We start from the raw sequence: 25,858 nt of genomic DNA, 5'->3' as shown, positions 1-25,858 counted from the left end.
TTTATTTATTTATTTTTAAAATTATTTCTTTTTGGCTGCATTGGGTCTTTGTTGCTGCACACGGGCTTCTCATTGTGGTGGCTTCTCTCATTGTGGAGCACGGGCTCTAGGTGTGTGGGCTTCAGTAGTTGTGGCTCATGGGCTCTAGAGCACAGGCTCAGTAATTGTGGCACATGGGCTTAGTTGCTCCACGGCATGTGGGATCTTCCCAGACAAGGGATTGAACCCATGTCCCCTGCATTGGCAGGCGGATTCTTAACCACTGCGCCACCAGGGAAGCCCTTATAATATGTTTTAATATGAGGTATGACTCATTAGCCCTCATGGCTCTTCTTTTTTCAAAATTATCTTAGATATTTTTCCACACATACTTTAAAATCACCTTGTCTAGTTCTAGAAAAGGGAAGTCTTTTTAAATATGGAAAATAACAGAACATACTTATATACTGAGGAAAATAATCAAATAGAGAGGAGAGGTTAAATTCAGAGGAGAAAGGGAGATAATCAGGAAGAATTCTTAAGTGGGGCAGAGAAGATGAGTTCCAGAACATATATAATAAGAATGGCTTTTGATAGTAAAAGGAACATTCATTTCATGGCAAGAAAAATGAAAGTAATTGGCATATAGACTTACATTTTTTGCATGCTATGAAAATGATGGTGTTCCCATATGGTGACATATATTCTCAATTAAGTGTGAGGGGAGCTATCAGCTGAATGGAGTGGGGTGGATGAGGAATGGAAGATTGGGAAAGCATGAGGAAGTATTTTATAGTGAAGAAAACATGAGAAAGCAATTGGTTTAATGAAGATTGGGATTGACTGATGACATGAATTAGAGAGAGAAGAAGGCTGTGAGCCCTTTGATGAAGTTTTCAGAGGATGAGGTGGCAGTACCAAGACATGAGGATGTTATAGCAAGATTGCAGGGTCCTCACAGGACCAGGAATCATAATAGTCCAGAAGGGACCATGAGGTACAAAGAGCATAACCTCTGGACCACAATATTTGGGGTATATGAGTATTTACAACCGCCACTTTAGTGGACCAAAGGGAAAATGGTACCCTCCAGGGAGAGCCACATTTCCAATAAGGCAAATAGTTGGAAGGATGGGTTTGATAAGACATTGAGGGTTTATAGGGGATTTGGTATGTGCAGATCTGGGTTCCAAGAGGGCCTAGAGGAAACTCTGGGCAGCAGGGAGAGTTGGAGAATGAGAATAAAGAAATGGGACACAATACATAGCCAGAGCTCAGAATCTTAGGGGAGTTGTTAAAATGCAAGTTCCCAGGACCTATATCCAACAGAGTTTCTGATTCAGTAGAATTGGGTAGCACCTGAGAATCTGCATATTAAAAGATGCAAAAATGATTGTTACTCACTCTGGCCTTGAGAACCATGTCTCTTGTTGGAGGCTGGGGACTGTGGCAATAACGGCTTCCTGCAGTAGTTTGATGAAGAGGAGGAAGCATCACTCTTCACAAGGTCAGGTTCTGTTGACTGAGAAACGCAATCATACTTTCACTCTCTCACCTCACTGTTGAAATGTGACAGAGTACACAGATGGTAATCATACAGCTACGCCCCTGTCTCCAGAAGGAGGTGAGTCAAATAGTTTACATAGACTAAATGTCAGATTAAATCAAGAGACCAAAATTCTGACTAAGGAAAAGACAATGAAAGCACTGCAAGAGGTTAGTAAACTCCATAGACATTTTTAGTACTGCATTTTAACTTTGACTTTTAATTTGGTGAAGACATTGCCCAGAGCTTTCTGGTCCGAAAACCACAGTCTCAATAATAAATCCTTTCACTAGTAAAAAAGCAGATGTAACAAACAATGAAAGATCATCAAGAATGTGGTTCAAACTTGATTTTTGTTACACATTTAAAAATTTACTTACAAATTTACTGATATGTAGGCAGAATTAACAGCCAGAGTGTTCTTCCTCAAGAAGATAATACTCATGTATGAAGTTTATAAAAAATATCAGATGCTTTTTTCTCTTCTCTTGAACTGTCTTAATTCATCTTAAGTATGTCAAGAAGTGGTAGAATCTACAGGGAAGTGAATTTTATTGAGTGAGAAAATGACAACCTAAAAATTATTTCTACTGAGAAAGGTTGAGTATCTTAAATTCCCCCCTGTAATAACAGTTAATTCAATTCTCTGCTATCTGTCTTATGCTTTCCTTAAAGATGCCAAGATACTTAACTTTAAAATTGTCTTAAAAGCATACATAAGCAGTGTATGGCAGTTTTTCAATTCAAATGACACAGAGGGTAAAGAGTAAAAAGTAAAAATCCACCCATTCCTCATCCAATTCTATACTTAATTAATTAGACTATCTGAAACTGTCCTTGTAAATATTTATACTTCTCAATGTATTTTTAACGAATGATAAATACCCTTTGTAACCTCCATTCTTACTGATATAACATGGAAATTATTCCATGTCAGCACATGCTGACTTTTCAGTCACTCTTTGTAATCATTGCAGAGCAACACAAAATATGGATTCTACCAATATTTATTTTACTTTTCTATATTTTAGGTTGTCTTCAATTCTTCAATTAATAATGTTGCCCTGAACTGAATATAATCTGACATAAATACTGGCTCACTATCAATAACTTTTTATTCCTAGAAGTAGAATTGTTGGGTCAAAGTTACATGCATTTTATATTGTGATAGGTACTATCCTCCAGAAAGTTGCACCCATTTATAGGCCCACCAACAATGCCTATAAGAGTTCTATTTTTAGTATGTTGCCAGCTCTAGACAGATCCAATCTTTTTAATTGTTCAAATCTCATTGGTAAAAAGTATCTCATCCTTATTTTAAGTTACAGTTTCCTAATTTGTAATGAATCTTAAGATTTCTTTCCCCAGTGCTTCATAGACATCTATAATTTTTCCATTGAATTTCACATTCTCTATGCTATAATTATTATTTGCATTACATCTACACAGAGTATAAGCGCCCAAAACAGTATTACAAATTATGCTTTAAACAAAGAAATAATATTTTTTAAACAAAGAAATAACATAATCTTTTATATTTACCCACATATTAACCATTTTCAATATTCTTCATTCCTTCCTGAAGATAGGAGTTTCTACTTGCTCTTATTTTTCCTTGGTCTATAGAAGCTACCGTAGTATTTCTTCTAATACACGATTCCTGGCTATAAATTTTTTTTATCTGAAACTTCTTTTATTTCATTTTCGTCCTTAAAGAATACTTTTCTGGCATATAGAATTCTGGCTTCAGTTATTTATCATTTTAAAAATATTATTCCATTTTCTTCTGTCTTTCATAGTTTCAATGAGAAGTCAGCCATAATTCAAACTGTTGGTTTATTCTATTATTATTATTATTATTTAAAATTTTTATTTCTTTATTTTTGGCTGTGTTGAGTCTTCGCTGTTGCACGCGGGCTTTCTCTAGTTGCAGAGAGCGGGAGCTACTCTTCGTTGTGGTGCACGAGCTTCTCATTGTGGTGACTGCTCACCGCAGTGGCTTCTCTTGTTGTGGAGCACGGGCTCTAGGTGCATGGGCTTCAGTAGTTTTGGCATGTGGGCTCAGTAGTTGTGGCATGTGGGCTCAGTAGTTGTGGCTCACAGGCTCTAGAGTGCAGGCTCAGTAGCTGTGGCACATGGGGTTAGTTGCTCCATGGCATGTGGGATCTTCCCAGACCAGGGATCAAACCCATGTCCCCTGCATTGGCAGGCAAATTCTTAACCACTGTGCCACCAGGGAAGTCCTTTATTATTATTTTTAATGTAACATGCTGTTTTATTCTCTTAACTGCTGTCAAGAATTTCTCTTTATCTGTAGTTTCCAGCAGTGTGATCATAATGTGCCTTGGTATAGTTTTCTTTGTATTTTTCCAGTTTGAGGTTTGCTGAGCTTCTGGTATACTGAAAAAATTTTATGTCTATTGCCAATATTGCTTTCGAAGATAACCCTCAAACCCTCAAACCTGTGCTGTACAGTAGGTCCTTGTTTGTTATCTATTTTAAACATAGCAGTGTGTACATGTTGTCAACCCAAAACGCCCAATCTCCCCTCCCATAACCATAAATTTGTTGTCTAAATTTGTGAGTCTGTTTCTGTTTTGTAAATAAGTTCAATTTGTATCATTTTTTTTAGATTCTGCATATAAATGATATCATATGGTATTTGTCTTTCTCTGTCTGATATACTTAACTTAGTATGATAATCTCCAGGTCCATCCATGTTGCTGCAAATGGCACTATTTCATTCTTCTTAATGGCTAATATTCTGTTGTATATAAGTACCGCATCTTCTTTACTGACTCATCTTTTGATAGATGTTTAGGTTGCTGCCATGTCTTGGCTATTGTAAACAACACTGCAATGAAAAATGGGGTGCATGTATACTTTTGAACAACGGTTTTCTCTGGATATATACCCAGGAGTGGGATTGCTGGATCATATGGTAGCTCTATTTTAGTTTCTTAAGGAGCTCCCATACTGTTCTCCATAGTGGCTGTATCACTTTACATTCCCACCAACAGTGTAGGAGGGGTCCCTTTCTCCACACCCTCTCCAGTATTTATTGTTTGCAGACTTTTTGATGATGGCCATTCTAACTGGTGTGAGGTGATATCTCATTGTCTTATTTTTTTTTTAACATCTTTATTGGAGTATCTCATTGTCATTTTGGCTTGCATTTCTCTAACAATTACTGATGTTGAGCATCTTTTCATGTGCCTTTTGGCCATCTGTATGTCATCTTTGGAGAAAAGTCTATTTAGATCTTCTGCAAATTTTTTGATTGGGTTGTTGTCTTTTTGTGATATTGAGCCACATGAGTTATTTGTAAATTCTGGAGATTAATCCCTTATCGGTTGGATTGTTTGCAAATATTTCCTCCCATTCTGTGGGTTGTCTTTTCGTTTTCTTTATGGTTTCCTTTGCTGTGCAAAAGCTTTTGAGTTTAATTAGGTAGCATTTGTATATTTTTGTTTTTATTTCCATTACTCTAGGAGGTGGGTCAAAAAAGATCTTGCTGTGATTTATGTCAAAGAGTGTTCTTCCTATGTTTTCCTCTAAGAGGTTTATAGTGTTCAGTCTTACATTTAGGTCTTTAATCCATTTTGTGTTTATTTTTTGTGTATGGTGTTAAAGAATGTTCTAATTTTTTAATATGTAGCTGTCCAGTTCTTCCAGCACCATTTATTGAAGAGACTGTCTTTTCTCCATTTTATAGTTTTGCCTCCTTTGTTGTAGATTAATTGACCATAGGTGCGTGGGTTTATTACTGGGCTTTCTATCCTGTTCCATTGATCTATATTTCTGTTTTTGTGCCAGTACCATACTGTTTTGATGATGGTAGCTTTGTAGTATAGTCTGAAGTCAGGGAGCCTGATTCCTCCAGCTCTGTTTTTCTTTCTCAAGATTGCTTCGGCTATTTGGGGTCTTTTGTGTTGCCATACAGGTTTTAAGATTTTTTTGTTGTTGTTCTAGTTCTGTGAAAAATGCCATTGGTAATTTGATAGGGATTGCATTGAATCTGTAGATTGCTTTGGGTAGTATAGTCATTTTGACAATATTGATTCTTTCCAATTGATTGTTCCAAAGAACATAGTATTTCTTTCCATCTGTTTGTGTCATCTTCTATTTCTTTCATCAGCATCTTACAGTTTTCAGAGTACAGGTCTTCTGCCTCCTTAGGTAGGTTTATTCCTAGGTATTTTATTCTTTTTGATGTGATAATAAATGGGATTGTTTCTTTAATTTCTCTTTCTGATCTTTCGTTGTTAGTGTATAGAAATGCAACAGATTTCTGTGTATTTATTTTGTATCCTGCAACTTTACTGAATTCATTGATGAGCTCTATTACTTTTCTGGTAGCATCTTTAGGATTTTCTATGTATAGTATCATGTCATCTGCAAACAGTGACAGTTTTACTTCTTCTTTTCTGATTTGGATTCCTTTTATTTCTTTTTCTTCTCTGATTGCCGTGGCTAGGACTTCCAAAACTATGTTGAATAAGAGTGGCGAGAGTGGACATCCTTGTCTTCTTCCTGATCTTAGTGGAAATGCTATCCAGTTTTTCACCATTGAGTATGATGTTTCCTGTGGGTTTGTCGTATATGGCCTTTATTATGTTGAGGTAGGTTCCCTCTATGCCCACTTTCAGGAGAGTTTTTATCATAAATGGGTGTTGAATTTTGTCAAAAGCTTTTTCTGCATCTATTGAGGTGATCATATGGTTTTTATTCTTCAGTTTGTTAATATGGTGAATCACATTGATTGATTTGCATATATTAAAGAATCCTTGCATTCCTGGGATACATCCCACTTGATCATGGTGTATGATCCTTTCAATATGTTGTTGGATTCTGTATGCTAGTATTTTGTTCAGAGTTTTTGTATCTATGTTCATCAGTGATATTGGTCTATAATTTTCTTTTTTTGTGATATCTTTTTCCGGTTTTGGTATCAGGGTTATGGTGGCCTCATAGAACGAGTTTGAGAGTGCTCCTCTGCAATTTTTTGGAATAGTTTCAGAAGTCTATGTGTTAACTCTTCTCTGATTGTTTGATAGAATTTGCCTGTGAAGCCATCTGGTCCTGGACTTTTTTTTGTTGCAAGTTTTTAAATCTCAGTTTCAATTTCAGTACTTGTGATTGGTCTGTTCACATTTTCTATTTCTACATGGTTCAATCTTGGAAGATTGTACCTTTCTAAGAATTTGTCCATTTCTTCTAGGTTGTCCATTTTATTGGCATATAGTTGCTTGTAGTAGTCTCTTACAATCCTCTTGATGAGTCTGGTTAAATGTTTATCAATTTTGTTTATCTTTTCAAAGAACCAGTTTTTAGTTTCATTTATCTTTTCTATTGTTTTCTTCATCTTGATTTCATTTATTTCTGCTCTGAGCTTTATGATTTCTTTCCTTCTACTAACTATGGGTTTTGTTTGTTCTTCTTTCTCTATTTGCTTTAGGTGTAAGTTTAGGTTGTTTATTTGAGATTTTTTCTGGTCTCCTGAGGTAAGACTATATTACTATAAACTTCCCTCTTAGAACTGATTTGCTGCATCCCATAGGTTTTGGATCATTGTGCTTTCATTTTCATCTGTCTCTAGGTATTTTTTGATTTCCTCTTTGATTTCTTCAGGGATCCATTGGTTGTTTAGTAGCATATTGTTTAGCCTCCACGTGTTTGTGTTTTTTACAGTTTTTTTTTTTTCTTGTAGTTGATTTCTAATCTCAGTGTTATGGTAGGAAAAGATGCTTGATATGATTTCAATTTTCTTAAATTTACCAAGGCTTGCTTTGTGGCCCAGCATTTGATCAATCCTGGAGAATGTTTCATATGCACTTGAGCAGAATACGTATTCTGCTTTTGGATGGAATGCTCTTTAAATATCAATTAATTCCATTTGGTCTAAAGTGTCATGTAAGGCCTGTGTTTCCTTATTGATTTTCTGTCTGGATGAGATGTCCACTGATTTAACTGAGGTGTTAAAAATTCCCCCACTATTATTGTGTTACTGTCACTTTGTCCTTTTATGGCTGTTAGTATCTGCCTTATGTATTGAGGCACTCATGTTGGGTGCCTATATATTAACAATTGTTATATCTTCTTCTTGGATTGATCCCTTGATCATTATGTAATTTCCTTCTTTGTCTCTTGTAACAGTCTTTATTTTAAAATCCATTTTGTCTGATGAGTATTGCTATTCCAGCTCTCTTTTGGTTTCCATTTGCATGGAAGACCTTTCTCCATCCCTTCACTTTCAGTTTGTATGTGTCCCTAGATCTAAAGTGGGTCTCTTGTAGACAGAGTACAAAATAAGACAGGTCTTATTTTTGTATCCATTCAGCCAGTCTACGTCTCTTGGTTGAAGCATTTAATATGTGTATATTTAAGGTAATTATCGATAGGTATGTTCTTATTGCCATTTTGTTAATTGTTTTGGATGTGTTTTTGTAGGCCTTTTTTCTTCCCTTCCTCTTTTGTTCTCTTCTCTTGTGATTTGATGACTAACTTTAGTGTTGTGTTTGGATTCCCTTTTATTTTTTGTGTGTGCATCTATTATAGATTTTTGGTTTGCAGTTACCATGAGGTTTTGATATGGCCGTCTATATATAAACAAGATTGTTTTCAGTTGCTGGTCTTTTAATTTCAAATGCATTTCCAATATCCTGCGTTGTGCTTTCCTCGTCTCACAATTGCTTGTTTTGATATCATATTTGTGTGTGAATGATTTCCTACCTTTACTGTATGGTTGGCTTTACCAGTGAGCTTGTCCAGTCATAATTTTCTTGTTTCTAGTTGTGGCCTTTTCTTTTTCACCTAGAGAAGTTCCTTTAGTATTTGTTGCAAAACTGGTCTGGTGGTGCTGAATTCTGTTAGCTTTTGCTTGTCTGTAAAGCTTTTGATTTCTCCGTCAAATCTGAATGACAGCCTTGCTGGGTAGAGTATTCTTGGTTGTAGATTCTACCCTTTCATCACTTTATATTGTGCCATTCCCTTCTGGCCTGCAGAGTTTCTGCTGAGAAATTAGCCAATAACCTTATGCGAGTTCCCTTGTATGTTATTTTTGCTTTTCCCTTGTTGCTTTTAATATTTTTTCTTTGTCTTTATTTTTTGTCAGTTCAATTACTATGTGTCTCAGTGTGTTCCTCCTTGGGTTTATCCTGCCTGGGACTCTCTCTGGACTTGGGTGACTGTTTCCTTTCCCATGTTAGGGAAGTTTTCAGCTATTATCTCTTCAAATATTTTCTCAAGTCCTTTCTCTCACTCTTCTCCTTCTGGGACCCCTATCATGCAATTGTTGGTGTGTTTAATTTTGTCCCAGATATCTCTTAGACTGTCTCCATTTCTTTTCATTCTTTTTGCTTTATTCTGTTCCATGGCAGTGAATTCCACCATTCTGTCTTCCAGCTTACTTATCCGTTCTTCTGCCTCAGTTACTCTGCTTTTGATTCCTTCTAGTGCATTTTTCATTTCAGTTATTGTATTATTCATCTGTTTGTTTGTTCTTTAGTTGTTTTAGGTCTTTGTTAAACATTTCTTATATTTTCTCTATCTGTGCCTCCATCTTTTTCTGAGATCTTGGATCATCTTCAGTATCATTACTTTGTATTCTTTTTCCAGTAGATTGCCTATCTCCATTGCACTTAGTTGTTCTTCTGGAGTTTTATCTTGTTCCTTCATCTGGGACATATTCCTCTGCTGTCTCATTTTGTCTGGCTTTCTGTGATTGTGGTTTCCGTTCAGCAGGCTGCAAGGTTGTAGTTTGTCTTACTTCTGCTGTCTGCCCCTGGTGGATGAGGCTGTCTAAGAGGCTTGTGCAGGCTTCCAGTTGGGAGGGACTGGTTCCTGCCCACTGGTAGGTGGAGTTGGGTCTTATCCCTCTGGTGGGCAGGGCCGAGTCATGGAGTGTGTTTATCAGGCAGCTGTGTGCTCAGGAACACTTTAAGCAGCCTGTCTGCTGATGGGTGGGGCTGTGTTCCTGCCCTGTTGGTTGTTTGGCCTGAGGTGCCCCAACACTGGAGCCTACAGGCTATTGTGTGGGGCTAGGTCTTGTTGAGAAAATGGTGGCCTCTGAGAGTGTTCACACCAATGAGTATTCCCCAGAATTACTGCTGCCAGTGTCCTTGTCCCTGCAGCTAACCACAGCCACCCCCCCCACCTCCACAGGAGACCCTCCAGTACTACCAGGTAGGTATGGCCCTGTCTCTTATGAGTTCACTGTTTTCCCTGGGTTTTGGTGCATAAGAGATCCTGTGTGCACCCTCCAAGAGTAGAGTTTCTGTTTCCCCCAGTCCTGTGGAATTCCTGTGATCTAACCCTGCTGGACTTCAAAGCCAGATTCTCTGGGGGCACCTCCTCCAATTGCCAGACCCCCAGGCTGGGGAGCCTGACATGTGGCTCAGAACTTTTACTCCTGTGGGAGAACTTCTGTGGTATAATTATTTTCCAGTTTGTGGGTCACCCACCTGGCATGTATGGAATTTGATTTTATCGCGATTGCACCCCTCTTACAGTCTCATTGTGGCTTCTTCTTTGTCTTTGGATGTAGGGTATCGTTTTTTGGTAGGTTCCAGTGTTTTTTGTTGATGGTTTTCAGCAGTTAATTGGATTTTGGTGTTTCTGCAAGAAGAGGTGAGCTCATGTCTTTCTACTCCACCATCTTGTCTCCCAATCTAGTCTCCAAAGATTTTAAAGAGCTATGAATTAATAAAAAAAGTTCATTCAGATTTATAGCATTTTAATCTAAATTAAAAATATAAAGGCAAAACAGTTTTTTAATGGGAAAGGTAAAGAACAGCCAGATCATCAATATAAAAATTAAATGCCAATTTCTTCATTTACTTAATACTTTTTAAATAAAGACAGTTAATCCATTCTCATTTATATAGTGGGAACATGGCTATCCTTAGATTTATTTAACTTTTTCTATTTCTATTCATTTAAACAATTTCTTTCTCTTAAAATTATGGATTTTTGCAAAACTGATATTATTTTCTCTTTCATTTTTTTTTCATTTGAAAGTGTGACCTTTTATTTCTATGCTACTTATGGTTAACCTTTACATTTAAAAAATGTTTTAACTTTATAACACATGTTTTCCAAACAATGACAAAAAGGAACTATCTGCAACTTCTCTTCCAGCCAAAATAAACTTTTTAGCATATGGAGGCAACACGAGGCAAAGTCAACTTTCCTTCTGGTTGTACAGAGAATTAGGTTTATGGACAAAGGAGTTTGCTCCTGGGTCCTACTCTACTTCTTCCTTTTTTTTTTTTTTTCATATTAAGAACTTATTTTTTATTTTTGAATATCACAAACTTCAGTCAGAATACTTTAAAAAATATTATTCTGCATGCGCTTAACAAATTTGACAAAGGGCAAGGATTCAGTTGACTTGTATTATGCTATGAAGTTTGAACTGAAAAGCCAATTCACATGTATTTAAAATCGTTAAGTACAGGTAACCATGAACACTTCACTGCATTAATCTGATGGCATCCTACCTCTATGCACACATTCATGTAACACTACTAGTAATTACCCTGGAGCAGAAGCAAAATGGAGATGGAGGAATTGCCCTACAAAGCAAGTTTAAGGGATTAAACAGTGTCGTCATCACTACTGAGGACAAAGCTGCTGCCTGTAGACAGGGGCCCTTCCTCCTTAACATTCCCTAAACCACCTGCAGTCCCTCTCTCATTGGAATCTTCAAACAACTTGTCACTGGAATTGTCATCAAACAACTTCTCATTGGAATCGTCATCTTTGAACATCTTTTCATCTATGACTTCATCTTCTTTTACATCTACATCTTCCTCATCTTCTTTTCCGTCTGAATCTTCAAATATCTTTTCATCTGCATTGTCTTCTTCATCCTTTTCATTTGCATCTCCCAGCCCCTTTTCTTCTGCTTCTTTGTCCTCTTTTTCATCTGACTCATCGCCAAATACTTTTTCATATGTTTCTTCCTTCTCATCTGACTCTTCATCAAATTCCTTCTCAGAGCCTTCTTCATCAAACACTTTCCTGGAGCTGTCATCTTTGAATTCTGATTTTTTAGAGTCATTTTCTTCTAACTCTTCTTCAGAAACGTTTTCATTAAATTCCTTTTCAGAGCCCTCTTCCTCAAAACCTTTCTCAAGGCCGTCTTCTTTTAACTCTTTTTTCAGAGTCATCTTCAAACTGCTTTTCTGAGCACTCTTCAGACTGTCTTCTGAGCTGCTGTCTTCAGCTGCCTTTTGGGGGCTGGCCTCCTCCTCAGACTCCTGCTCAAGGCCATTCTCATCCGGATCCGTTTTGGGTCTCTTCTTTTTGGACTCTCATTCAGGGCCATTCTCTTTCGACCCTTTTTTAGGACTACCCTCTTCATGCTACGTCTCGGGGCTGCCTTCTCTGGACTCTCCATCGGAGAAGTCTTCTTCACGCTCTCTTTTGGGACAGCCTTCCTCAAACTCTCTTTCGAGGCAGCTCTCTTCAGATTCTTTTTGGGGACAGCCTTCTTCAGCCTCTTTTTCAGGGCCACTTCCTTTAGCATCTTTTTCAGAAGCAGCTTCTTCATCTTCTCCCCTATCTTCTGTTTTTTCAAACTTCTTTTCATCTATAAGTTCTTCAAATGCCATTTCAGTTGCGGCTTCTTGAACATTTGTTTGAGATGTGCCAGGGTGCTCTGAAAAATGCCTAACTCTAGAAGGACCCACCCTTCTGGAGCACAGATGGAATTTGAACGCTGAAGGCCTCTGTTGGCCTCAGGAGTGTTGAGGAAAGCCTCCCATCCTCTCAGCCTTTCCTCCCTTTCTCTCGTGGTCTCCTCCACCTGATAACCTGTAGTCCCATCCCACACTTGGGCAGTGATTTGATGGCCACCAAACCACATTCCATTGAGGGTTTGAATACAATAACCAGCTTCCTCGGGATCCCTAAAGGACACAGAGGCCACACCATCAGGGTGCCTATCAAGGAGAGGGAGCTTCCTAATTTGTCCAAACTTTGAACACTCTACTTGAAGGTTTTCTCTGATCTCGTTCGGCACGAACGATCATCCTCAAAATCCATGTGGATCATCCTCAAAATCCATATGATGAAACATATTTTTAATGATGACAACTTGCTCGTGGCGTATTCGGGGTGGGCCAACTCTTCTCTCAGGTCTCCAATCCAACTGCTTTTGTTGCATAGACAACTTTTTCTTGTAGTCCTTGCACTTCTTCTTCTTCTTTGAGGTGTCATATTCCCCTTTCAGTTGAAACTTTGCCACCTCCACATGTAATTTGTAGCCTCTAATTTCATCTTCATCCAAAAGTTTTAATGCGAGATCCACAGATTCTCTCTTCAAATAACGGCAAAGTCCATCTCCTTTAAGATTTCCTTGATTATCTTTGTAAAGCTTGACCTTAAATTCTTGTTTGAAGATCTCTCATAATAATGCAAAACTTGGACATGAGCTGTATAAATTCATCCACTGTAGTGTCTGGAGGCAAATCAGACACATATACATTTGTATTTCTGTCTTCTACAACATGAAACCATCCTGATTCAGCCTTTCTCTTTTCTCCCCTCTTTTTGGGATAACTGGGTTTGGGAGTTTTTCTTTGCGGAGGTTCCTCTGTAGTCCTAGCACTGACATCTTGGACACTCGCAGTAGAACTAGATGCACCATCATTAGAAAAGCCATAATTGGCCTGATATGTAGCAATAAAATCTTCAGTGATCTTGGGGAACCACGCCTTCCTGTCCAGGTCCCATTCATACAGGGTGTCAGTCGGCTGCTGCCCGAAAGAATCGGTTTCTCCACTGGGATCTTTCTGGGGGTCACAGTCCTTGGTGTCTCTGTACAATTCTTACATTCGCAACTGCTCATCAAACTCGTCGTTTGCATCCAAGTTGTTGCCGCTCATGTTGCCGACTTAGCCCAGGGGCAGGGTCCAAGCGAGCGAAGAGGCCAAGCTGATGCTGGTTCACCCTGTCAGGTCTTGCTGCTGCCGCTCGATCCAGAACACGGCAGAAGCGCACACACGAGCTGCCGCTGCCAATCAAGTCTGAGACAACTGCGGCTCCCGCGGCAATGTCCAGAAACCACTTGAAAATGGAGGCCCACTTAGGCTGACGCAGTTGCCATTGTCCCCTACTCTGCTTCTTAGTCTAGCTCCACCACCCCCTCCCATGGAAGTTAGCTCACTTTGGTAAGAGAGTCTCTCATATGTTTTTGGCTTGAGGCAAACACTGGAGCCTGGTGCTTCCAGATGGAGATAAGTACCATTGTGCTTATTACACTACCCTTATGATACATTTCCCAGTTAACTACTCAAAAACCTGTTCACACTCAAAGCCTTTATGCCTCTGATCTTAGTGTTAACACATGGGCCCTAGTCTAGTCTATTCTTTCCCTGTATTATTAGTGGTTTCTACAGCTCTGTTGGATTTTAGCATCAATTTGATCCCATTTATATATCTTCCCAAAATTCCTAAATGCTTTGGGCTTACCAGTTTTCATGCTTTGTTGTTTCATATTTTTACATTTCTTCTAGCATCTTAATGTGAGTTTAGGATAAGGGAGACAGGAGCGCATACATTTAGTTAGTTACCTTCCTTTGAATGAATATTTACAATTAAAAACATCAAAACAAAACTTCAAAACTCATATTAATAAAGATGGTTTTATTCAGTTATAGGACAGGGCACATAAAAATCAAATATTTGATTAAAATTTAACCCTTTACTCAAAACTAGAAATTTTAAATATTAATAAGTAAATTTTTAGCAGATGTCTAAATTGTTAACCACTTATTATTTAAAAACTTTAAGGCAGATATTTACTTATGCACTGAATCCCAAATAGGTAAAAAGAATAATCACCCAAAGTTTGTTATCAATTAAAACTAATTAAAGTTAGTACTTAATTAAAGAAAAATCGTTGCATGTTAAGGAAATATAGCACATGCTTAATGTCAGTTCCCTCTCCCCATTTCATATTAAAGAATCACATACTCTCCTTTCACTTCTCCTAAGCAGCATAGGAAAATCCCATATATAATAAAAGCTTAAAGTTTAATCTTCCCTAATATTATCTGATCATAAATTTCTTTGGTCAATGGAATGTATGATTTTTTCAACTTATCCATGAAGTAAAGTGGATCAGAAATTTTCAATGGACTAAATCCTTCTTCCACCAACCAAAACTTCTGTAGTTTGAATGTTCCTGTTGTTTCCATCTTTTCCTATAAAACAGTGACCAGGATTAGTGGAGTCAGTCAATGTTATGTATAATATACAAATAAAATATTCAACAATATAGACTGTAATATATAATTATAACATTTTTATATCCAGTGACCATCTTTATTTTCTAATAAAGAAAATAAATAATTTTTTAAACTAATAATTTAATATTAGAAATTTAAAAATGCTCTTTAGAACACTTAAATCTTTACCTTGATTTTCCTGTGAACTTCATTCAACATAGAGTTATGAATATAGCTAATAACTGATTACAAATATGTCTAAAACATATAGGTTTATCTCTTCAATCCAATGTCAAGGCAATATTATTTACAAAGAATGCTACTAGACGGCAAGAAGGTAAAAGCTATAAAAGACAGCAATCTATTCCATAAGGCAGAATACTGCAAGAACCAGAGGGGGTAAGGAATGATCTAAAACTTGGGTTCCCAAACTATGCACTGAGGTGCCTCATAGTACCTCAGTGAATTGCCAGAGTCCCCATAGGATATTTAAAATTTTCAAGGTAAACCCAGTGACATCTGTTGTCACACTACCAACTACTTGGTCAAGGTAGTTCACAGTTTCAATATTAGTTTATGATACATTCTTTTCAATGACATCATATCTTTGAGAAACAGGGTTTTTGGTGGTTGCTATGATAAAAAGCAAGTATAACCAAAAATCAAGGTGGAATATGGAATTAGTCTGGCCCTGTTCAGCACAATCTAATTCCAAAATTTGAGGAGCTGTGCAATGTCCAAGTTACATCTCCTTAATACATGTGGTTATTTAAATATGAAATAAAAGCATTTTTCTTTCCATTTATATGCATTATTTTTTCAAACAGCAACTAATTTATTAGACCTAAATAGTTATATTGCTTTGCCCTAAGTACTGAATAAATGAATGTTTAGGTATTTGTTTTGGCCCAAGAGTGCCATGAAATAATTACTAAGACACTAAAGATGTTATGAATTGAGAAAGTTTAACAATCTTTATTTTAAGGAATTTAAAGGAGACAAGGATATTATCTCTGTGGTAGTTTCAGGCATAGGGAAGCAAACTTGTTTTAAGTCAGATGACATGTAGGGTCCATACAAGGTTCTATGAGTAGTTTGGCCATTTTTATGCATCCTTCTGAATGAATGCAACTAAGTCAACTTTTCTTTGAACCTTCTTCTCTGATCTCATCCCCTATCCAACACTGTCATCACAGAATGAGATGTAACTGTGTAGAAACACATATTCTTTTCTCTTTTTAAAAACATTAGTTCACATTATACAATTTGACAGTCTGCCTTCTTTAAAAAAATATATTATTCCTGGTATGTTTCTCCAGGTTAGGTAATTTTCATCAAAATGGCACTTTTTAATGGTTTCATAAGATCTCATATAATTATAATATGTTAATTAACCTTACTCTTATTCTTGAACTTATATAGAGAATATTAAAAAATTTTACTACATAAATAATAACATTTTATATATAACATTTGTGCATCTTTAATTATGTCCTAAGGGTAAATTTCTGGAAATGAAATTACTAAATCAAAATATATGCAAATTCTAAGAGTGTGATCACATATTTACCAAATTATTTTCAAGAGAGAGCATAACAATTTGCGTTCCCACAAGCAGAATGAAAGGACCAGTTTAATTTCATCTCAGCCATACTGAGTAATATCACATTTAAAAATTTTTTGTAAATTTATTGCCGAAAAGAATCCTTTATAAATTTGTGCTAAACATATTTTTAATAAGATAGTTGTCTTATTCATTTTGTCAGAAGTAACTTATATGTTTGCATTGCTTATATCAGATCATTTATTATAATTTATTTATTAAATAATTTTAGTGCCAACTAAGTGTCATGCATTGTGCTAACTATAGCAAATACTGTAATAAACGTAACACTCATGGGCCAAGTTCTTTTAGGTGTTTAATGATCCTAAAATATTTTCTAAATTTGTACAAGACTGATTTAATCTTATAGAGGAGTCCTATGACAAAATATTTCTTCTGCTTAATGACAGTGACTTTTAAGTTGCCCTTGGAGGAAAATGTTTAAAATATTATTTGATCCATCAACTTTCTACTCTACTAAGAATTAAAATCCATTCTTTCTGGGGTGAGATGGGAGGGGCAGGAGGGAGCTGGGTGTGGTTATAAAAGGGTAACGTGAGGGAGCCTTGTGGTGGTGGAATTGTCCATATCTTGACTATGGTCATTGATACATGAAGCTACACAGGTAATAAAAATGTATAGAGCTTAATACACACATACACACAAATGAGTACAAGTAAAACACAGGAAATTTTAATAAGATGAGTGGATTATATCAATGTCAATATCCTGGTTGTAATCATTTACACAGGATCTTTCTGTATTGTTTCTTACAAATGCATGTGAATCTACAATTATTTCAAAAATTTCAATTAAAACCGTGTTACTTCTTTTTCATATTTAGCTACCTTTATTATTTCAGAGGACTGCTATGAAAATAATCTGAGACAATATATGTAAAAGCTCTTAAAATATTATGTAAATGGATACGTATTTATGACAGTTTAGATGATGTGTCTCATTGGCCAAGCAGTGACTTGGCCACAAGGATTACCCAGCAAATGCTTTAAAAAAGAATATTAAGTCAGCTATTGCTCTATCAGGGATGTAACAGTGATATGACAAACATATCCAGAAAAATTCTATGTGATGGGATGTTAAGAGATGATGAAGACTAGCTTTGGGAAATTCTATTTGAGGCACAATATTAAATGAATAAATGGCTGGATAAATGAGCAGGCAAAGTTACCCAGGAGCTGAGAAAATTCGTTTCCTTTTTACTGGACTTTACTCCAGCAGCCTAACAAGAGAAAGCCCACCTCTCAAAACCAATGAGTTCAGAATTCCCCCAAAATATAAGGTCCCCGAAGGAGACTGGACAGAATGAAGATAAAACATTAAAGGCAAAATTGCTTAAAGCCAATTGCCTTGAGGGTCTACACACATCCTGCAGACACTTTGATGTCAGCTTGGTGGAACCTAATTTTAGGTACACAGCACCAAATGTCTTCACAAAGCATGAAGGCATGTGTAAGATTTGGGTTTGGCTTGCCACCATCACTGGGCCCCTCATTTATCTGATTGAAGAGGAGAAGAGCAACAAATAGGACTACGACAAAGACTTCCTAGCATTTTATTGTCCTCCCTTCTATAATTAGGCTTCAAGTATGGCATAAATTAGCATCCCAATGCTTTTCATTGTTCTTGAAATTTTCTAATAAAAATAAAATGCACCTATTATCTAAGCGGTAAATATTATTTTATAACTAAACCATCTCCAGATTCCTGGTCTTAAATTTTATGGGTAGGTAAAATTACCTGAATTCTTAAAAATTGTGGGCAGGCATAAGCCGGTAAAAATGTTACAATTTGTTCATAAACTTTTTCCAAGTCTAAAGACGTATTTGGTTTTAAAGTTATAGAAGCCATTCCTGCTTTTCCTTCATAATCTGAAAAAAAAAAGTTTGTAATAGCATCAGTTTTACAAGTGGTAGGTGAACTTTTTAAAAAATCCAGTTAATTACACACTAATTGTTACAAATGTAGACATTACATCTATTGCAGCAATAACAATGCAACAGTAGCATAAATGAGAGGGTCTTTCCCTGAGCATATGATTTACTCCCTAGAAATGATTTAGGAGGAAGGAAGTGCAGAGTCTATGTTTAATTGTTTACACTACAAAAACGAAATAGATGGAATAGAAAACACCATAAGTGACCCATAATATGCATCCTGCCACTATTATTATAAAATATTAAGAGGAAACATTTTTTTAAAGGCAAATATATTTTAGAGAAATGTCCATGTTAAGCATCAATGCAAAAAATAAAGGTATTATTCAATATGTTCAAGTTAAGAAACTAGAGGCAGGTATTTCCACAATTAATTCCACAGATCGCTTACTGCTTATCATGCCACCTTTTTTCCAGGGCTTTGGAATCTCTTGTAGCATTTTCCCAGCACCCAGTGCCTGTCTATTAGAGTTAATATCCTCTTTCTTTGCCCCCTATCCAAACATTCCCACACTCAGTGTCCCCTGCACCTACAAACATTAATTGGAAAATACTGTCATTTATTTAAAAAAAAAAAAAGGCAGTAAAGGGGAATAGCTGTCCTGTGATTTCAAGTTGGTCACTTTTCTTTGCCATTTTCACCAACGTGAGACAATCCTCATAGGCATATTTATAACAATAAATGAGGCCAACCAGATTTTAAAATAATTTCTGAAAAAGATTCAACTTAACTACAAGTCAGTGTTATTAAACATTTAAATTAGAACACATTCCTATTTAGTGGTATGTATAAACTCTAGTCATCAAGAGAAAAATAACAGACCATTGAAAAGCTGTAAATATTCTAGCAGTGAGTCACTGATCAGAGTTTTCAAGATCTGCTTAGAAATACACACATACATTAAAATGCAGTTGGTACCTTTCCCCTGGTGTGACCATGAAGTTTGCTAGCTTGGTCTAGGGCATTACTTGCCAAGCCAAAACTAAGATATTTATTTTAATATGTGAAAAATGAAATGCTGAATTAATAAAATTGTTGCAAAGTGAAAGGAAAGTGGCACATTCTGAGAACCCTTTCCAAACCTGAAACATATTCATACCTGGTACAGCCACACCATAGACATTTGTGTCCTGTATGAAATCCAACATTCCAATAATATCGGCAACCTCTGTGGTTGCAATATTTTCCCCTTTCCATCTAAACAAAAAACAAGTTCCAGTTAGTTACCTATACTTGAATAATGAGGTGCCCAGCTTTAAGTTTTAGTGCCTTGCATTTGGCTCTGTGCAAGCACCTAATAATAAAAAATAATGGCAGTTTTCAAAATGAAAAACATTTCTAAGGAAGAACTTTTTTGAGAAGTCCACAAAGTCAGTATCTGTTTTTTATTTAAAATTACATCAGTATCTGTTTTTTATTTAAAATTACATTATCTGTGTCTCACTGGTATGAACTGCTACTGTAAAAGGGTTTTTTTAATATGTCATTAAAAAAAAAAAAACAAATCCCTCTTTGTTTTGTAATATAATAACAGTGAAGTACAAAGCATTCTCTATCTCTAATGATAGAAAAAATGGAAAGGAAAGCTATAGTTGTCTTTCGGTGTACTGACCCCCTTTAATTTCTAGGAATTAACCCCTTTGGCTCTTTTAATGCACATGAATGTTTTAATTAAAATGCTTTTACATAAGGTGACCTCCTAACATGACACAAAGAAGGTGAGGAAATAGGAAGTATAATTCATTTATTCATTCAAACGTTTTTGGACTGTCTACTGTCTGTCCTCTACTGTTCTATAGTCATTGATTAGTAAAGCAAAATAAATTCATAAGCCTAAAATAACCCTAAGGAATTAAAAAAGCAAATATAAGAAAGGGAAATTTTGCTGTTTCACTATTTTTGCCATTAGGTCAAGAATTAGACCATATTTGACTAAATTGGTTTTCTGTTTTAACCTTACCATTTAGACTTCACATCAGCCTGCCTGTATCATATGCTAAAAAAAAGGAGCTCACTGATTTGGACCCAAATGGTTCATTAAGATAATTACAAAAATGACATCGAAATGTAACTTATGTTTCAATCTAGAAACAGATGGGCAGTGTATTTTTAAACTGGGAGACATTATTGAGATAAAAGCTCTCCGTTCCCTGAAGGTAGACAGCAGGTGGTGTATAATGTTTCCACAGAGCCTCACTCAGAGCAGGGTTCACAATCACCGAGCAAGCTTTGCAACCGACGCTATTTCATACCTGAAAGTGTCTCCAATACGGTCCCAAAAATAAAGGAAATTCTCCTGGTCTTGGACCATTAAATCTCCGGTGTTAAAGTAAACATCTCCCTTCTTAAAAACATCACAAAGCAGTTTCTTTTCTGTGTGCTTCTTATTTCCGGCATAGCCAAAGAAGGGATTCTTTGCATTCACTGGAGAAATGAGAAGTCCAGGTTCCCCTGGGAGAGAGGTATTTTCAGTGATTTGACTAAAACTATTATTACACACCATGCATGTACCTAAGTTACATATGACCAACACATCCAGTGTAGCTTATCTTACTTTCCTCTGAACTTATTTTTATTATATTTGACATCAGTTACTCTGGGTGCCTAAATCTAACACCGTTTCACAGACTGCCAAAGCACAAATCACTTTGGAAAAACTAACAAAAAGGAAACTGTATGTAAAGAAAGGAATATTAAATTTATTTTACATCCTGGGTGGATACAGCAATGGCTACTTTTTTTGATTATGTAGATTCTAACACTGATAATAATGACAATTATATAAATAACAACTACAATAATAATTTTAAATAAGATTATGATGGTAGCAATATTTATTTATTGGGCATTTACTATGGAGCAAGCCCCATGAGAAATGCAACTGTCACCTTATTAATTTTTCAAAGAAATCCTTTGAAATTGATCATTATAATCCCTATTTCACAGGGAAGGCACTAGGGTCCAGAAGAAGGAAGTATGTTAGCAAAGTCCAACAGATAAAAAGGAATGGACCTAGAACTCAAATTCAAGTCCCTATGATTTTTCTGTAAAATATTATCTCTGATTTAATAAATATGTTATTAGCAGCTTAAGAATATGTTTTATTCCTCTGGAATGTTACTCTGGAAATCCTCAATGGACAGGAGATAAGCCACGAAATTTATTAGTTTTACTTACATTTAGACACATTATTTAAAATAATTTTTAATCGGACTTATTCAAGTTAATCAAGATACTGCCCAGCAATCAACAAGGTAAAAAACTACTTCTAAGAGTAGAAGACAAAGGGGAGCAGCAATCACTTCCCCAGAAGATTTCAAGGCCATTGTTGACTTGTTTTGGCCGCTGTGAAGACATCTAACATCTATGTGATGGGTTAGATGAGGCTGTATTCCAGCAAACTCTAAAGCGATTTATGTCATTTTAACACTCTCTTTTCAACTCTTTTTTTTTTAAATTAATTAATTAACTTATTTATTTATTTATTTTTGGCTGTGTTGGGTCTTCGTTTCTGTGCGAGGGCTTTCCCTAGTTGTGGCAAGCGGGGGCCACTCTTCATCGCGGTGCGCGGGCCTCTCACTGTCACGGCCTCTCTTGTTGCACAGCACAGGCTCCAGATGCGCAGGCTCAGTAGTTGTGGCTCATGGGCCTAGTTGCTCCGCGGCATGTGGGATCTTCCCAGACCAGGGCTCGAACCCGCGTCCCCTGCATTAGCAGGCAGATTCTCAACCACTGCGCCACCAGGGAAGCCCCTTCTCTTTTCAATTCTTATTGCTCCCACTCCTCTAGGCTTTATGGGTTCCAAGGGCACACATGCCACTGGCCAAAACTAGGCTGCCCTGACTCAGCAGGGACCCATCACTGTCACTGTCATCACCGACACCATCATTATCATCATTATCATAATCACTGCCATTGTTACACTTATTGAGCACTTTCTGGGTACCGGTCACTATTCTGAGCACTTTACATATGTATCCTATCTCATCCTCATCACAAACCTGTAAGACAGGGTCTCATATTGTCTTCATTTTACAAGTGAAATTGAGGAAGAAAAAGTAATTTGCCCAATATTACACAGCTGCCAAATGTTGAAGTTGGAATATTTTTAACCAGGTCCATCTGACTCCAAAGGCTCTCCTCCCTCGCATATCCCATCCATCTACATCCCCTATATACATTTCAGAATTTTCTAAGCCTCTTATACTTCCCTTAAAATTTATGTTCTTTATTTTTCTTCTTCAGGACACAGGTGATAGTTTCTTCACTGACAAATTAATTATTGCAAATGCTTAAAAAGGTCAGAGTGTATACTTATCTTTCCCTCCCAGGCATACGTTATGAAAGACACAATGCTTTAATGTAAAATAAAATTGAGCAATCCATAATGAGAATTACAAAATTGTAAAGCAGATATTTGGGGACAATCTGTTTTTGAAAAACCCTGAGGTTGCATAAGTAGTTCTGGGATTCAAGTTCCAATATCAGATATTATTGTAATTGTAATAAATAAAACACACTAGAAAAGAGTGCTTTAGTAAAGTTCTTTGTGGGCTTCCCTGGTGGCGCAGTGGTTGAGGGTCTGCCTGCCAATGCAGGGGACACGGGTTCGAGCCCTGGTCTGGGAAGATCCCACATGCCGCGGAGCAACTAGGCCCGTGAGCCACAACTACTGAGCCTGCACGTCTGGAGCCTGTGCCCTGCAACGAGAGAGGCCGCGATAGTGAGAGGCCCGCGCACTGCGATGAAGAGTGGCCCCCGCTTGCCGCAACTAGAGAAAGCCCTCGCACAGAAACTAAGACCCAACACAGCCAAAGAAAAATATAAAAAATAAAAATAAATAAAAAAATAAAGTTCTTTGCAATCTCCTTAGAAGTGACTTTTTTCTTAGATGCTGTCTATAGAATTGAATTAGAGAAAGATATTTGATAAATGCTCTTGAAATTCAGAGGATTGGGAAATTTGTTTTTTAAAAGACAAGGCTTATATTTTTGTCCAATCTTTCAGCTACCAGGAAAACAACCAAAAACCAAAAACCAAAACAAAGAAACCCGGGTCTGTGACCTTTATCTCCATATTTGAAGTCATCTCTGAAATGAAGTTTAAACATATTCTGAGGCAGTAAAAAGTAACTTTGGCCTGATTCTTTCAGACTGGATCTCAAACCAATTCTAAGGGCACATCTCTACATTTAATTTTCTAGATTGATTATATGCAGCCGCATGTTAACTAGGGCACTTGTTTTCATTAAAATTTCTAACCCAAAACTATGAGAAAGACTAGCCTGGTGGAGGAGGAGGAGTGGGAGGAAGAAGAGAAAGGGAGGGAGGTAACTGGCCGCATGACAGGCCCTCCACAGGGCTCTGCATACATCATCTCATTAAACTATCAACAATCACCTCCCGAAAGAAATACTGCCACCTCTACTCTGCATATGAAGAAAATGAGACTGAGACAGGTTGAGTGACTTACCCAAAGTTGGACAGTTTCTAAGTGTGACAGCCCAGATTTAAATCCAAGTCTGTCTCACTTTCCACTATACACAGAATCATAAATTGCCATTCATTTTTATATTATATCTTGGTGGTACAGGACATTAGACATATGGCACTGTAGGAGTGGTGGATTAAGAAAACTATAAGCCCACAGTAATCACTTTTAAATTTTCGTAATTACCATCTGAGTGACCCATGTGGGGCCTCTAACTTCTAATAATTAAACCATTCTACCTGCATTAAAATTCCAAATAAGTCACATATTAGAAATAACCATTCCTTCTCTTCTAAATTCAGTAATTAAAGAGAAATTCAGGAACTTTGCCTGAGGAGACATCTTCAAATACAAGAATCTTACCTTTTTTCACAAGACTACACCAGCCGTGTTCATTTCTAATGGGTTCATCTTTCTGAAAATCATACTTTATCAAGTCAAAAGTGAAAAAAAGCTGCAAAAACAAAATCAAACAAAAAACAAGATTTAGTTATTTATTTGTGCAATGACATCTCCTGGTAGTAGATTTAAATTTCAGTCAATTGAAATACAGAATTAGAATGTGGATTTATTAAAACAAGCTTTCCTGGTAAAAAGTTAAATAAATATTTAAAAATCAAAACTGAAGGTATTAGTAACCAGCACTCATGTACTGGCATTTATTTTCACTTCTTTTATGTTGCACCTTATCTTAGAAAAGCCTTACTAATTTTAATCTTTTTTTTTTAGTTTTTTTTTTTTTTGATGTGGACCATTTTTAAAGTCTTTTTGAATCTGTTACAATATTGCATCTGTTTTATGTTTTGGCTTTTTGGCCCCGAGGCATGTGGGATCTTAGCTCCCCAACCAGGGATCGAAATCTTAACCACTGGACAGCCAGGGAACTCCCCTAATTTGAGTACCAGGAAGCAATCCCTGCACGAAATCACATACTCTGCTAACTATAGTTAAGAGGACACTTTCTTGCCTTCTCTTTTTTGCAATCTTTCAAACATCCCTTGAAATAGAAAGTTTTAATAGAACTAAAATGTCAACTATGTGAATGCAAGGATTTTGTTGTGTATTTTAACTTACCATCCCTAAAAGGGATTAGATACCTCAAAAGTCCTTGTTTTTGTCACTTACTTAGACCTTTTCCCCAGGCCTTTCAACTTAATGTCCTTAAACGAACCCTCCGTACCTCTGTACACAGTTGTGGTGTAAGATGGAAATTTGTTGGAACATCCCCATCACATCAGGAAACAAGCTAACTGGACATCTCTCCTTGACCCCCAATATTTCCAGCTCCTCTGCTCTTGTAACATTCATATTACCATGTCATGCAGATTCACAGATCCTCAAAATCTGACCCTGGGAGAGAACTGCAGATTGCTTCAATCCAACTCCCTCATTTCATGCATAAGAAAATTGAGGTTTTCCCAATCAATTAAACAAGCGATCTTATTAAGCTGAACCAGCATGTAGTAAACTAAAATGGAGGTGATAAAATGAAGTGAGAAAAAAGAATTAGGAAGGACAAACAAAAGAGAGCAAGAGAGAAGAAGGAGGAGCATGAGGAGAGGGAGAGAAACGAACAAATAAAGAACAAATGGGAAAATATGAATAAAATTAATGAGATAAATTTAATAGTATTATTTATTATCAAAGAGTAAACACAAACATCTCAGGAAAGTCAGCATGTAACTACGATCACAATTCATTGTTGGAATTAAAATACAAATGAGAGCAACTAATATATATATTTTTTATAAATTTATTTATTTATTTACTTATTTATTTATTATTTTTGGCTGTGTTGGGTCTTCGTTGCTGCGTGTAGGCTTTCTCTAGTTGGGGCAACGGGGGCTACTCTTCGTTGCGGTGCACGGGCTTCTCATTGAGATGGCTTCTCTTGTTGTAGAGCACAGGCTCTAGGCACTCAGGCTTCAGTAGTTGTGGCTCGTGGGCTCTAGAGCACAGGCTCAGTAGTTGTGGCACATGGGCTTAGTTGCTCCGCGGCATGTGGGATCTTCCCGGATCAGGGATTGAACCCGTGTCCCCTGCATTCAC

At 36.8% G+C, this 25,858-nt stretch overlaps 1 protein-coding gene and 1 pseudogene across 6 annotated transcripts in view; both read right to left on the bottom strand.

The window, feature by feature from the left end:
- Positions 1-4,128: 4,128 nt before the first annotated feature.
- On the bottom strand, positions 4,129-14,021 carry LOC309623686 (17S U2 SnRNP complex component HTATSF1 pseudogene; annotated as a pseudogene). The gene has a single exon. The product of its transcript is annotated as a 17S U2 SnRNP complex component HTATSF1 pseudogene (transcript).
- A 135-nt stretch (positions 14,022-14,156) lies between these two features.
- The window catches only part of SLC27A6 (solute carrier family 27 member 6), a 57,296-nt gene continuing 45,594 nt past the window's right edge, over positions 14,157-25,858 (bottom strand). For 2 of the 5 annotated variants that reach the window (XM_082380788.1, XM_082380786.1), the window contains exons 6-10: positions 24,173-24,263; positions 20,572-20,770; positions 19,419-19,516; positions 18,122-18,252; positions 14,157-14,736 (exon numbers count right to left, since the gene is read on the bottom strand). In XM_082380788.1, the coding sequence (XP_082236914.1) occupies positions 14,560-14,736; positions 18,122-18,252; positions 19,419-19,516; positions 20,572-20,770; positions 24,173-24,263 (696 nt within the window). In that variant the 3' untranslated portion in view covers positions 14,157-14,559. The remainder of the gene's footprint in view (positions 14,737-18,121; positions 18,253-19,418; positions 19,517-20,571; positions 20,771-24,172; positions 24,264-25,858) is intronic. The other 3 variants (XM_082380787.1, XM_082380789.1, XM_082380790.1) reach the window with 3 other exon arrangements.

The sequence above is a fragment of the Balaenoptera borealis genome (genome assembly GCF_965194805.1).
Source record: "Balaenoptera borealis genome assembly, chromosome: 2".
Lineage (NCBI taxonomy): Eukaryota > Metazoa > Chordata > Mammalia > Artiodactyla > Balaenopteridae > Balaenoptera > Balaenoptera borealis.
This window is presented reverse-complemented; position numbering and strand designations above follow the sequence as displayed.